General features: G+C 36.9%; 1 protein-coding gene across 1 annotated transcript in view; it reads right to left on the bottom strand.

The window, feature by feature from the left end:
* The window catches only part of brf1a (BRF1 general transcription factor IIIB subunit a), a 45,546-nt gene extending 33,019 nt beyond the window's left edge, over positions 1–12,527 (bottom strand). The window contains exons 1-5 of the mRNA XM_016533468.1: positions 12,256–12,527; positions 9,597–9,814; positions 7,824–7,904; positions 4,266–4,439; positions 825–840 (exon numbers count right to left, since the gene is read on the bottom strand). Of these exons, the coding sequence (XP_016388954.1) occupies positions 825–840; positions 4,266–4,439; positions 7,824–7,904; positions 9,597–9,774 (449 nt within the window). The 5' untranslated portion in view covers positions 9,775–9,814; positions 12,256–12,527. The remainder of the gene's footprint in view (positions 1–824; positions 841–4,265; positions 4,440–7,823; positions 7,905–9,596; positions 9,815–12,255) is intronic.
* Between the last annotated feature and the right edge of the window lie 395 nt (positions 12,528–12,922).

Raw genomic sequence — 12,922 nt, 5'->3', positions numbered from 1 at the left:
CAATGTGTCGTCACGAGCCGCAGGGTTTAATTTGGATTTGTCTGTGCATGTTTTTTTAACTCTCATAGATTTTGTTACCATTGCCATGCATTATACGACTGATAGACTGCAACGGCTGGAGTTTAAAATCATAATTTGTGTTCTACTGAAGAAATAAAGTCACCTACATCTTGGATGCCCGGGGGTAAGCAGAAAAAACATCTAATTTTCATTTTTGGGTGAACTATCCATTTAAGGGGGCAAATAAACAAACTGCAAACGACACTGAAGACGAACACTAAGAGGAGAAAATACTGTAGCAGGCAGAGCAAAACACTGATTATGACACACGAAATATTGGAAGAAAATCCTGAATTGGGGGTGAGGGGTGATATGAACTGACTGTCTTCAGAAAAGTTTAGATGGTATTCTTACCTCCACATAAAGCATATTAATGTTTACAGCGGTAATAAAGGAAACGCTGTATCACTGCTGTTCCAGAGTTAAAAATCATCAAATGTGTTCTACTGAAGAAACAAAGTCACCTATATCTTGGATCCCTGGGGGTAAGCAGATAAACATCAAATTTTCATTTTTGGGTGAACTATCCCTTTAATTTGTTTTGTATTTTATGCCTTGTATGAGTTATGTATTTTATGCGTGTTTGATTTATTCTTCTGTACAGCACTTTGGTCCACTTTGGTTGTTTTAAAGTGCTTTATTTTGATTGATTGATTGATTGATTGATTTTACCTAAAACAATGCATAACCTTAAAAATGTCTTTGTCATTTGATTTATTTTGAAAATATTACAAATTATAAAACTTCTAGGTTTAAAATAAAACAAGTCCAGCAGCATGTCTGAGAAAGTGCATTAAAGAAATCATACAAGATTTAGGCAACGTCCACACGAAGCCAGAGCTTTAGACCCGGTTTAAAAAAATATCGGTTTCATTCTCCATACAAAATTTATGCGTATACAGCTAAACGCGTCTCCGTGTGGACGGGGCCTTCATTTTATCCATAGTTCCTTACAGTGCATTCAAGATATAACATTTTCAAATGCATGTATTTTCTGGGCATGAAACCCATGACCTTTAGTCTAATACTCTAGACATTATGTAATAATGACCTAAGAAGAGGTTTATATATATATACACACTTACATAAAAACCTCAAGAAACAGAGGGATTTTGGTCAGATTTGGTCTCTTTCCCTCTTTGAGCAAAACTCAACTGAACCACCACCCCATAAACCCTGGAATTACCCGTCTCCCAGCAACCAAGTACTCTGTGTCCATGGAGACCAGCACACCTGTCCAATCAAGACAAAGTGTATTAAAACATTAAAAAACATTATTGTGGGGTTTTCAGACACCATGGCAACAAGAAGAGATAATCCTAAATTGCGGGATTATGGATGACCCGGTTAAATTAATGATTATTTTTTAGGATTTGACCTTTCCAGGGATAAATCTCACATGTGGCAAAATTAGCTAAAGGCCATTAATGTTTTCTCTAATCACTTTACAGATAACATTTTACAGAATTTACCATGTTTAGGTGTCAACATAAAATTACAGATACTGTAAAATAATTTAAAATCACATAAAAAATAAGTCAAGTATAAAAAATTTGCCAAGAATAAAATGGGCAAACAGCTACAATAATCCACAAACTCAGCCGGATTGGTGTTTTACAGCTAATCTGAGAGCAAGAAACTATTTCAGAGGCTGACATTTGGAAAATAATTCTAAATGTTTGGCTAAATTGACCTTTTCCAGTGGAGACTGAGACCAACAATACTTCTCTCTCTCTCGCTCTCTCTCTTGTCACACACACAAACACACACCCCTTACCCTCCTGGGCAGAAAGTGAAAGTTCTCTCATGAGTTCTTATGTAACCCTACCAGACATCTGACTGAACACGTACATTACGTAACCTCAGAGAGACGGAAAAGATACATGCTGTCAGATTCTGTTGCCTCACTTTATGCATTTTTTGGACAAGCGAAAGCGAGAAGCATCATCCATGAAAATTCAAATGCACACATATTTGAGTGTCATTTTTAGACTGTACGTAGAAGGCAGATGAAAGCTGAATAAAATCACCTCGTAATCAAGCATTTTCACATGTAGAGTATATATAACAGAATAAACTGGTGCAATTAAACATCCATCCATCTGTAAACATGTGAACGTTATCGAGTGCACCTCATGCTGGTGGACTAAGCGTTTTGAGTTGGTTACCATTAGAAAGACAACAAATTCATACCGACTTTACATTAAAAGTAAAATGAATCCATAAAACATTTATTTTAGATCTATTTGCTCGTTTTAATAGGGAGAAATGGATCAGGAAATGTCATGATTTGGATTTGAACTTGCGACGCTTAAGGCAAAATGCCGGAGGATATGAACTAACTGCCAGGCCTCGCTTTCGACCCCAACAAGATTATTAAAAACAAATCAAACTATAATAAACTAAAGCAGGGTGTTCCAGTTTTTTTTTGTGTGTGTGTGTGTGTGTGTGTAATGCAGGCCTAATGCAGTCTCCTGAGAGACACACCCTGCCTTATTTCCTGCCTCACTTTGAACGCACATAAACACCCTGAAAAAGCCAACTCTAATACAAGCGAGATCCCGTCTTGGACACCAGATGAGGTCTTGCTGCAGTGTAGGCTAAACAGGAAGCTGATTGTTTTATACACATACACACTAAAGATAACAACCTGTGTTAGACTCCGACTCAGTGAGTCAGTGTGAGAGTGTAGGATGATTATTACAAAAATAATCATGAGTGTTCACACACGGGAGAACCAAGGCTATATGACTGAGCATCAGACGCTGTGAGTGTTTGTGTGCAGTGTGAAATGTAGACAGACGTACGTGAGGAGACCAAATCAAGACGACTGACTAACACCACCACTGACTATCAGCTCCCACAGAAGACCCATCTTGCTCAACCTCTCTTCTTCTGTACCACTTTGTCTTCTTTCTGTGAGAAGCAATCAGTGTCACATTATCTCTTCTTATTCTATTTTGCAGTCTCTTCTCATATATATATCTTCTCAAGTTAGTATCACAATTATGTAAATTAGGAGGTGTGAACTCCACTAAAAAAAGGCGATTAATGACGATTATAGTGTACAAACCATGCAGAACAATGCTAGCATACTACCAGGGTTAGGGAGTAACGAAATACATGTAACGTTGTTATGTATTTAAAGTACAAAATATGAGTATTAAATGGGTGGTAATCAAATTACAGTTATATCCGAAAAGTTATATTTGTATACAGTTATATTGTCTATATGAGTTCTTGTTTTCTATATTTATAACATCTGGTATGGTTAAGCAAAATCAGTCGAGGAAGAAGAGTACTGTTTGCCTGAATATTAGCACAATTGCAAATATGACAGATTTTTTGCAATTCAAAATCAAAAAGTTAACATTACGTGACTTACATTAAAGAACAGTAGTTCTGATTTGCTCTATATCGCCAACAAAAATAGTTTCAAATATGGAGTGTCTATTTACACTAAGTGCACATAGCCCACCTTGTTGGCAGAGGCTATTTAGAGTAACTGCATCCACCAAAGTCTAGTTGCAATAGACATAAATACAAAAGACACATATTTAAAAACAACAGTGGTATAGAGGAATATAGAGGAACTTCTGACGCAATCGACCCGAGTTTGAATCCGCCTTTCGTTGAACTCGTTCTACTCCCCTTTTTCTCCCTTTTCCCATCACATATCAGATCAGAAAGGCATTTTTTTCAATAAAAATAAAGACAATATTCAAAAAGTGGAGTGACCAACTTGAACACACTGCAAAATCTGTTTAATGAAAAACCTTCACCTCACACAAAATTGCTAACCTCACTGATTCCAATTGAAATGGCCCACTTTAGTATGTTATTGCGAACTTAGCCATAATATCTTAGAAACTACCAGACAAAACATAGAAGTGCCATCTTAAATCCCACTGGCCAAATGCTCAAAGCCTGACAGAAGGACAACAGGTTGTGGAAACGTCAAAATAAAGTTGCGTTTACGTAGCCTGTGACGTAAACTTATGGTGGGATTGGGAACAGCTCTAGACTGTTGCAAACACCTACCCATCATAAATTTGCACCCTGACCCAGAGCAAAATCAGATTCACACAAACTCTGAGGCATCACATTATTTAAATATGTAATCTCATATATCACCATTCACCCTCAATAACAGACACTTTCTTTTCTCTGTAAATGCTTCCATCACCTCATGGCCAAAAGGATACGAGGTGTTCCCTCCGTTCGGCAGACGAGGTAGAGGCAAGCGGCGATGACATGGGATGATTTGCGCCCTCTGGTCAGATGCTTGGAGAGAGCCATCTTGTAAAAGTTGAAGGCAGTGTCCAGACAGTGCTGAGTCATTTGAAGCTGATGACCAAGATGGTTTATCTGTCGCTTAGCTGAATAAAACACAACCAAAACACCACAGTCAGGCTTTTTTACAGCACATTTACAGCAGGTTTAGTCCCTTAGAAGTTAACATGCAAACACACAATGGTAAAAGGTCCTGGTTTGCCCCTTCTGGGGTTTGAACCAACAATCTTTGGGTTACCAGTCCAACTCTATGTTCTGTTTAAATCTAAACAAACAAGAACAATTGAAGCACTTTGGAATTAATTATTTTAAACCAGACAGGGAGGAAAACTATTGCCTCATAGATTATTCTTGGTTTAGCATTTTCCTAAGCAAACATGGAACAGAAGTAGAGACAGATCTTTTCTTCCATATTTGAACGTACATTCAAGAGTAACAGATTAGCAGAAAAAAAACTATATTGTGGGGAAATACATTTTCACCATGTTTTAGGAAGAAAATCCTGTATAAATCAGGCAAATGATATATGAACAAACCCCTCTGCAAAACCCTTCAGAATATGGAATATGAATAAAACTGGAAAAATTCTGGTAAGTGTTACTGAAGAGTACATTTCCGTCTCAGTGCAGGAGAAACAAATTCATTTTAGATAAAATGTGATAAACACTTAAATATGCATCTAAACACTAAAATCGATCAATCAATCAAAAAAATTGACCAGTGTATGAATAGATAAAAAACAAACAATGGTTTTGCCTGTAGTCCTGCTTTAGGCAAACTAAATTATTGGAGAAGTCCTCCATACATCACCAGAGAGAGGTCGATCATTTGGATACATCATTCACAAATGAGATTTTAACACGAATTTTAGAAAGCAGATAAGGTGAAGTCTGGTATAAATATGGTGAAGCGTGTAATTTTGTGTAATTTTCCTATTCCAGTTGCAGTGGACTATAAGTAATGCCTCTACTATAAGTAATAAAGTAGGGCCTCTACTATTTTTAAAGTTAACACCAAAAACTGATAGTTTAACTATACTCAAAATACTTACAGCAATTATGTGTTTTTCTACAAAGTTACTTCAAAGTAAAGGTTTAGTTACATTCTGTCTGAGCACCTGCTGTGGACGTGCTGTTTGAGAACACATATGAACCCCTTTAGAGTGGGAGGAGAGCATCTTCAAGCTGAAAGCAGGTCTGTTTATACAGACTCAAGATCTCACAGAGCATCTTTTGTTCTCTCACCACACACAGATAGTATAAATCTTGATGCAGACATGAGGCCATTAATCACACGTGTACATTCCCACACACACACACAAATAAAGTGGCCTCTGCATTTCCCTCCCAGCACACACAGACCATACGGTTTGTCTGACCAAACTGATTCATCGGTTACTACACAAAAGCGCACAAACGCACCACACCTTCTGACTTCTCATGCTTAATAAGCCTCTTTCAAAACAACCATTACCATCTGGCTGAAACGAACCTCACACACTTAACTTGAAACCACATTGCACAAGCCCACAGCTTCCAAAGAATCCCTCTTTCTTATAAACACAGGATGCATATACTTAACCATCTTGCTCAATCATGTTGTTCAATGGAACGGAACATTATACGAACATATCTAAAACACACAATACTGTACAAGTTTTAAATTGTCAGTGACACATAGTATTGTCTCATACTGACAGGAAATCAGTTTTGAAATGCTTTGGCAAACTTGGGAACTACATATTACAAAACACAATTTATACCTTTAAATAAAAAAAGACAAAACAGACTTTACAATGATACATATATAATGCAAAGAACATGAAATTTGTATGATAGAATTAACATCTATAGCTCTGTATGAAGGAATCAAGGCAAAGCATTCAAATATTTATATTACAAACTCTATGAGAAATGAATGAAAGCCATATAAAGGGTATAGAGGTACCTTAAGCATGTCACATAAAATCGAAAAAGTTAAAACCATTAAGCAATTTGGGATCACTATGATTTTTTTTTTTTTCAAAAAGTGTTGTTTCTCCTCTATGCCCCGCCTTTCTGAAACGCGTTGATTTTTACAAAGCTCATCGGTCTGAAAAGCGAGGTGTGCTCTGATTGGCTTGCTATCCAGTGCGTTGTGATTGGCCGAATACCTCAAGCGTGTGACGGAAATGTTACGTCCCTTACCATATTGTGATGCCCTGTCCGGCCGGAGCGACAAGACAAAACCAATAAAACCCATTATAAACGAGGCATTTGTTGTATCAAGTGGGGACATAATTACTCATTACAATGACTTATACTGTCTTTTTACGCGTTGCGTTGCATATCGCGCTGCATAAACATAAAACCACGTCTGCATTTGTGATCGGAGAAACAACAAGCCTACTCTACACTGCTCAAAACTCGCGAATCATCAGTGGCAAATTATTTAAATATAAAAAAAATACTTAGGCTGTGAGTCAGAAGCGCCAGACTGTCCTTGGAAATGCCCAACTTTATAGAAACAGCTTTTGTGCCACAGACGCAGTGTAGGCTACTGGTTCAGGAAACAGTCCTCATCCTCCATAAAATGCGCAGCACACATCTGAATATTTGGGTTGAACTGTTCTGGAACAGTGTTGTAAATACAACTTAACCACTGATTTCCAGTGTCCTCTTTTGGAAGACCCAACAAAGTAATTTCGCTTTCACAACGAAACACACAGCGACTCCACAACATGGCAGCGGCGGCAACAATACTACAGCAAGAATTAAAGTTACGCCTTCATTTTTTGCGTGCACATTTGGGCGGCGTTATACAAATCTTCCCACATCGTGACGTAGATATGTGGGGGCGTGTTAGAACGAGCCATTTTAGGTAGGCGTGGTTGACTCTTAACTTTTATAAAGAATATCTCTTTGGATTTGAGACTTTAGTCTTTGCAACTTTACAGATCTTCTTTATGCACCAAGTGCTTGTAACACTCCAAAGAGAAAGGAAAAATTTTAATCGCATCATATGACCCCTTTAATACTTTTATTCAGAGTGGACCGATTAAAATGCATAAAAGTAACAGTAAAGTAATTTATCATGTTACAAATTATTTCTATTTTAAATAAACACTGTACTGTTGAACTTTCTATTAATTAAAGAATCCTAAAAAAATGTATCATGTATCCAAAACTTTAAGCAGCTGTTTTTAACATTGATAATAATAAGCACTAAATCAGCATATTAGAATGATTTCTGAGGGATCATTTGACACTGAATTCTGGAGTAACGGCTGCTGAAAATCCAGCTTTGTCATCATATAAATAAATTAAATATATTAAATGGAAAACAGTTATTTTAAATGGTTATTAGTTTGTCTAATCAAATAAATGTGGCTTTGGTGATCAAACTTGCAAAAACATTTTTAACAAAAACTTGGTAAAATGAAGGGCATATGAATTCTTCATGAATGGCATATACTGCATATGAACGCTCACCTTTCTGCAGAGTGGCAGCTCTGGACTCCCTCCCAACCCCAGTGTGGAAGTTTCCTCCCAATGATGGCACATTTCCAGATGCTACAACGAAGCAAAAAATTAAATATATTAGTAATGAGAACAGGAAAACATTCATCTCATAACCAAGCATTACAGTATGTCTTTTCAATATCAATACTTTAATTTTTTTTATTATTATTATTATTATGCCTCTGTGAAGCACTTTGTATTACCACTGTGCAAATAAACTTGGCTTGCCTATTAATCTTCAGCTTACCCAATACTTCTAATGAATTATCTTACAAGAAAGGTAAAAATAACACCCATATTTAAATCTAATACTAGCCAAATACAGATGAGCATTTTTTTTTAACAAGCTAAGATGTCGCCTCGGATGGCCGCCTTGGTGTGGAGCTCTACAGTTGTACCACATCCTGCACTTCAATAACTGTCTGGTTTGGCTTAGCTACAAAATCAGATATCAGAAGAATACAGAGGATGGTTCTGACTGCTGAAAGGATTATTGGTGCTCCCCTGCCCACCCTTCAAGAACTGTATACATCCAGAGTGAGGAAAAGGTCTCAGAAAATCACTCTGGATACCTCACATCCAAGGCATATCCTTCTTGAACTTTTGCAGTCTGGTCGGTGCTACAGAGCCCCAAACACCAGGACAGCCAGGCACAAGAAAAGTTTCTCCCCCCAGGCAATCTACCTTATGAACAGTTATGAACAGCTCTCCCCATTGTGCAATAAAAATATGTGCAATGTCCACTTATATTTATTTGATACCACCCTACATCTTATTCTATTCCATCTATAGCACACCTGTACATACAATTTTTGTCTATTTTTATTTATTTATGTATATACATGTGTATTTTATTCATATATCTTTATTTTTTTATTATCTGTGGGTTGTTGTTGTTTTCGCTGTGTACTGGAAGCTTCTGTCACTAAAACTAATTCATTTTATGTGCAAACATACTTGGCAATAAAGCTCTTTCTTACTTCTGGCAGGCAGATTCCACTATCAGTCTTCATTGCAAGATATTATTAAATAAAAAACATGACAGCCATCTGCTGTTTGAAGATGGTATTGCAGTTCAAAACAAAATCTCCCTTTTCCCGCTTAAATAAGTCTGGGGAGGAACCATCTGTATATTTAAATATATATTAATATTAAATATTAATTTGACTATTATTAATTTGATTAAACAACTTGCCCCCGTTTGAATTATCATACTAGGTTGTTCTATAAACAGTTTTCAAAATTGTGTGAAGGTTATAAAATTCATAAAAGTTAGATTATTCAAAACTAGATATTTCGTCCAAGAAATTCCTTGAACATTGTATAAAAGCAGAAACTGATTTTAATAGCATATAAACACAGGCTGATAGGTGACTGAGAGAACATTACAGATCATTTAGGTGATTTACAACTCAAAAGAACAGTTTCCAGTCAAGGTTACTAACAACCCTATCTAATGGATGCCTCTGTTTGAACATTTAAGACAATATTTCCACAAATCCATTCTTATCTAATTCCCTATGTGAGAGAGAATGAGACAAATGGACATACAGACAAATAACAGGAGAGGAAACAATATAGCTTTTGTTTGTTTTGGTTTCATTCTGATCTTCTGAGGTACATAGATAGCATATTCAGTTTCTCAAAGCTCAAACGAATTATTCCTTCATTTATATATTCAAACAAATTAAACAAATTCAGAGCAAAATTGTCTTTGTGTGGAGAAGATGAACCATCACTCACAGTCACCAGCAACAAATTGGCCGACGGCGGACAATCCTCCTCCACTGTTCTCTACGAAGGTTACCTCGGAAACGATGATGTTGTCTTCCAGCACAGAGCCGCAGCCCATGCACACAGCATCGCCCCGTGCCTGGTCCACATCAATGTCCGTCCCCCCACAGTTCTTACACCTCCTCATGGTCACGACCAATCAGCTCACACAACACTGAGAATGATCTCTACATGCATGTAAAAACACAATAGAGAACACAGAGTGAATCCTAGGCAGAGCTACATCTAAGGCAAACGGCATCAATGGCAAACTGAGAAAGCAATATTATGGACAGAGGACTCATATTTTAGCCGGAAGCAGTGATTTGAAATTAAAAACATCTTAATAATGGATTTGTTTATTAAAAACATGAGCTTTTCGCTTCACAAGACTTTAATTGATGGAGTCATGTGGATTATTGTAATGTTTTTATCAGATGTTTGGACTCTCATTCTGACGGCACCCATTCACTGCAGAGGATCCATTGGTCAGCAAGAGATGTAATGCAAAATTTCTCCAAATCTGTTCAAAATTTCTCCAAACCTATCTACATTTTGGATGGCCTGAGGTAAATTTTCAACAAATTTTCATTTTTTGGGGTGAACTACTCCTTTAACAACAGTTATTTTATTCTATTGACAGCCCTAGTTTTAAACAAAAAAAAATGAACACCAAATCTGTTTTGTATTATCGTTTTGGTAACACTTTACATTAAGGTTTCATTTCTTAACATTAGTTAACTACATTAGTTAAGATGAACTAACAATGAAGAATACTTCTACAGCATTTATTAATGTTAATTTTCGACATTTGCTAATATATTTTTAAAATCAAAACTTGTATCTTTTAACATTGGTTAATGCACTGTGAACTAACATGAACAAACAATGACAAACTTATTCTTAAAAATAACAACAGTAAAAATATATTGCTCATAGTTAGTATGTTAATTATTGCATTAACTAATGTTAACAAATCAGACCTAATTGTAAAGTGTTACCATTATTTTAGAGGTTGGAACATCTCACTTTATTAGTGTGAAGTAGGGCTGTGCGATATTGAAGAAAAATGCGATATGCGATAGCTAATTAAATAATGCGATATGTGATATGATAATGCTTAAAGTGCCACGTGCTCAGATGAAACAGTTTTTTAGGTAAGAGCAGTGAGTGATTTTCTCTTTGTCTTTTGTTCATGGCCCCAAATATTGCAAGCTGTAGCGATATGCATATTGTGATATGTACATTTGCAATATTTCGATAATTTCGATATTGCACAGTCCTAGTGTGAAGAATAAAAGACATGTTGCCAATTTAATACAAAATAAATATTCTTCACATACAGTCCAGGGCAAAAAAAGGTCAAAGCCCCAAATGGCTAGACACTAAGCTTTTAATGGTCTTTACCACAAATTATTACAGGTAAAGAAATTAGCAAGAATTGAGTAAATGTACTCCTTAAAAAGCCATTGCTGTCTCAGAAAATACATCAAAGACAGAATGAAGTTTTTGGCAGAGTATGGGAAGTTTTATTTAGAGTGGTTCAGCAGAGTTGTGTAGTGTGATTAATTGTGATAGAAAAGGAGTTGCACGGTGATGCACCAGAGCGGTGTCTTTGAAGATTTGGTGAGAGATACAAAACTGAATGCATCTCTACCACAGTGAAGCATTGAGGAAGATGTGTGATTATGTGTGGAGCCCTTTCAGCTGCTGGTACTGGTGAGCTGCTTCACTATGAAAAGTCAATTAATGCTTTGGAATTAATGCAAATATTGCAGAATAGCTTGCTTCCCAAATGAAAAGTTATCTAAAGAGGAACAAGAAAATGCTCCTTCCCACACTGCAAAGACAGCCAAGAAGAGGCTTGAGTCCATCAGGTTCATGTTTTGACCTGATCACAGTCCAGATCTGAACCCTATAAAGAATATTTGGTCTCACATTAAACTCCAACTAACTAAATATTTAGACATTTTGGCTTGGCTCATTTTTTCTAGCCCAGGAGTGTATATTTCAGTATTACATTTATTAATAATGATTACATTTTTTTAATAATAATTTGAATTGGCCCTAGTATATTGACAATATAAAAGTCAATTATTTAATTTTGGAGACAACATGTATTTGTAATGCCACACAAAAATCGACAGCTGTCTTATTTTTAAGGAAGAGATCTTTTTAAGGAAGAGATTTGGTATCACAACGTGAAAACACCTGTGTTACATAACATTCAGTGTTGTGGGTTCCCAGGTGATAAATTTGGCATCACTGGTCTAGGAACAACATTCAATTCTCATGTTAAACAGCAGCGCCGCTGAGAGCTCACGAAGCAAACTGCGCCTCTAACAAGCCCACGATGCATACTGACACAATCGGTAACCATTTGAACGCCCAGGCCCCAGGACCATATAAAACAGATCAGATCCTCTAAATGAACATGATCCTTGAGAGTCAAATGAAGTTACGCTCTTCTAATCACTGTCATGCAATCAGCACCGTTGCATCCAGCTTGCAACGTGGCAATCTTCTACATGGCAAGCAAATCTGGAATTCCCTAAAATCTGTTGAATAACTGTACCTATCTGTGCAGATGTCGACTGGTTAATTATTAAGATTAAAAAAGAAGAAGTACCTCGAACTGTTGGAAGATAACCAAGCGCAGGCTTCAGCTGTCTGTCCAGAGAGCCCGTAAAATGCCTTTAAGTTCCTGTCTGTCGAGGTTACAACTGTGTATTCTTGCTTATCAGTCGTTTTACAGGCTGTATCATTGATTTATTAACCAAAAACTGTGATATATTTCTCTACATGACAAGCCGGCAAAAACAGCCACATGTTTCCAGTCAGCGTGCGATACGGCTCATACCAATTTGAGTGCAGAGGGGGGTGTCCGCGTCCACTATAATACTGTAGAGACAATGGCACCATATTATAAACGCTAGCGTTCTTTTTTTAAGTAATTGTTACTCAAAAATATGTAAGTATAAAAGTATAGGACGCAAAATATCTCGTTGCTTGTTTTCCCTGGGTGATGACATGGTCGGAAATGCACTGATCACACTGTTGCAACTTTGTGTTCAACACACACACATATATGGATTTGAGGAAGCAGCAGCGTGGAATTCAAGGCTGTAGCTAAACGGAGTTTAATTTATTAGGGCATTCGTCATGTGGAATGGATTTGACTGACGGCGCTTTGAAAAGTACACATAATCGCTGAATTAAGGACGGTAAAAGTGGGTGGGTCCAATATCATTGGTCTTCAAAAGTGGGTGGGTCCTGTCCCACCCTCATTCAGTGGT

This window comes from Sinocyclocheilus rhinocerous, unplaced genomic scaffold (assembly GCF_001515625.1).
Source record: "Sinocyclocheilus rhinocerous isolate Xijiao unplaced genomic scaffold, SAMN03320098_v1.1 scaffold1515, whole genome shotgun sequence".
NCBI lineage: Eukaryota > Metazoa > Chordata > Actinopteri > Cypriniformes > Cyprinidae > Sinocyclocheilus > Sinocyclocheilus rhinocerous.
This window is presented reverse-complemented; position numbering and strand designations above follow the sequence as displayed.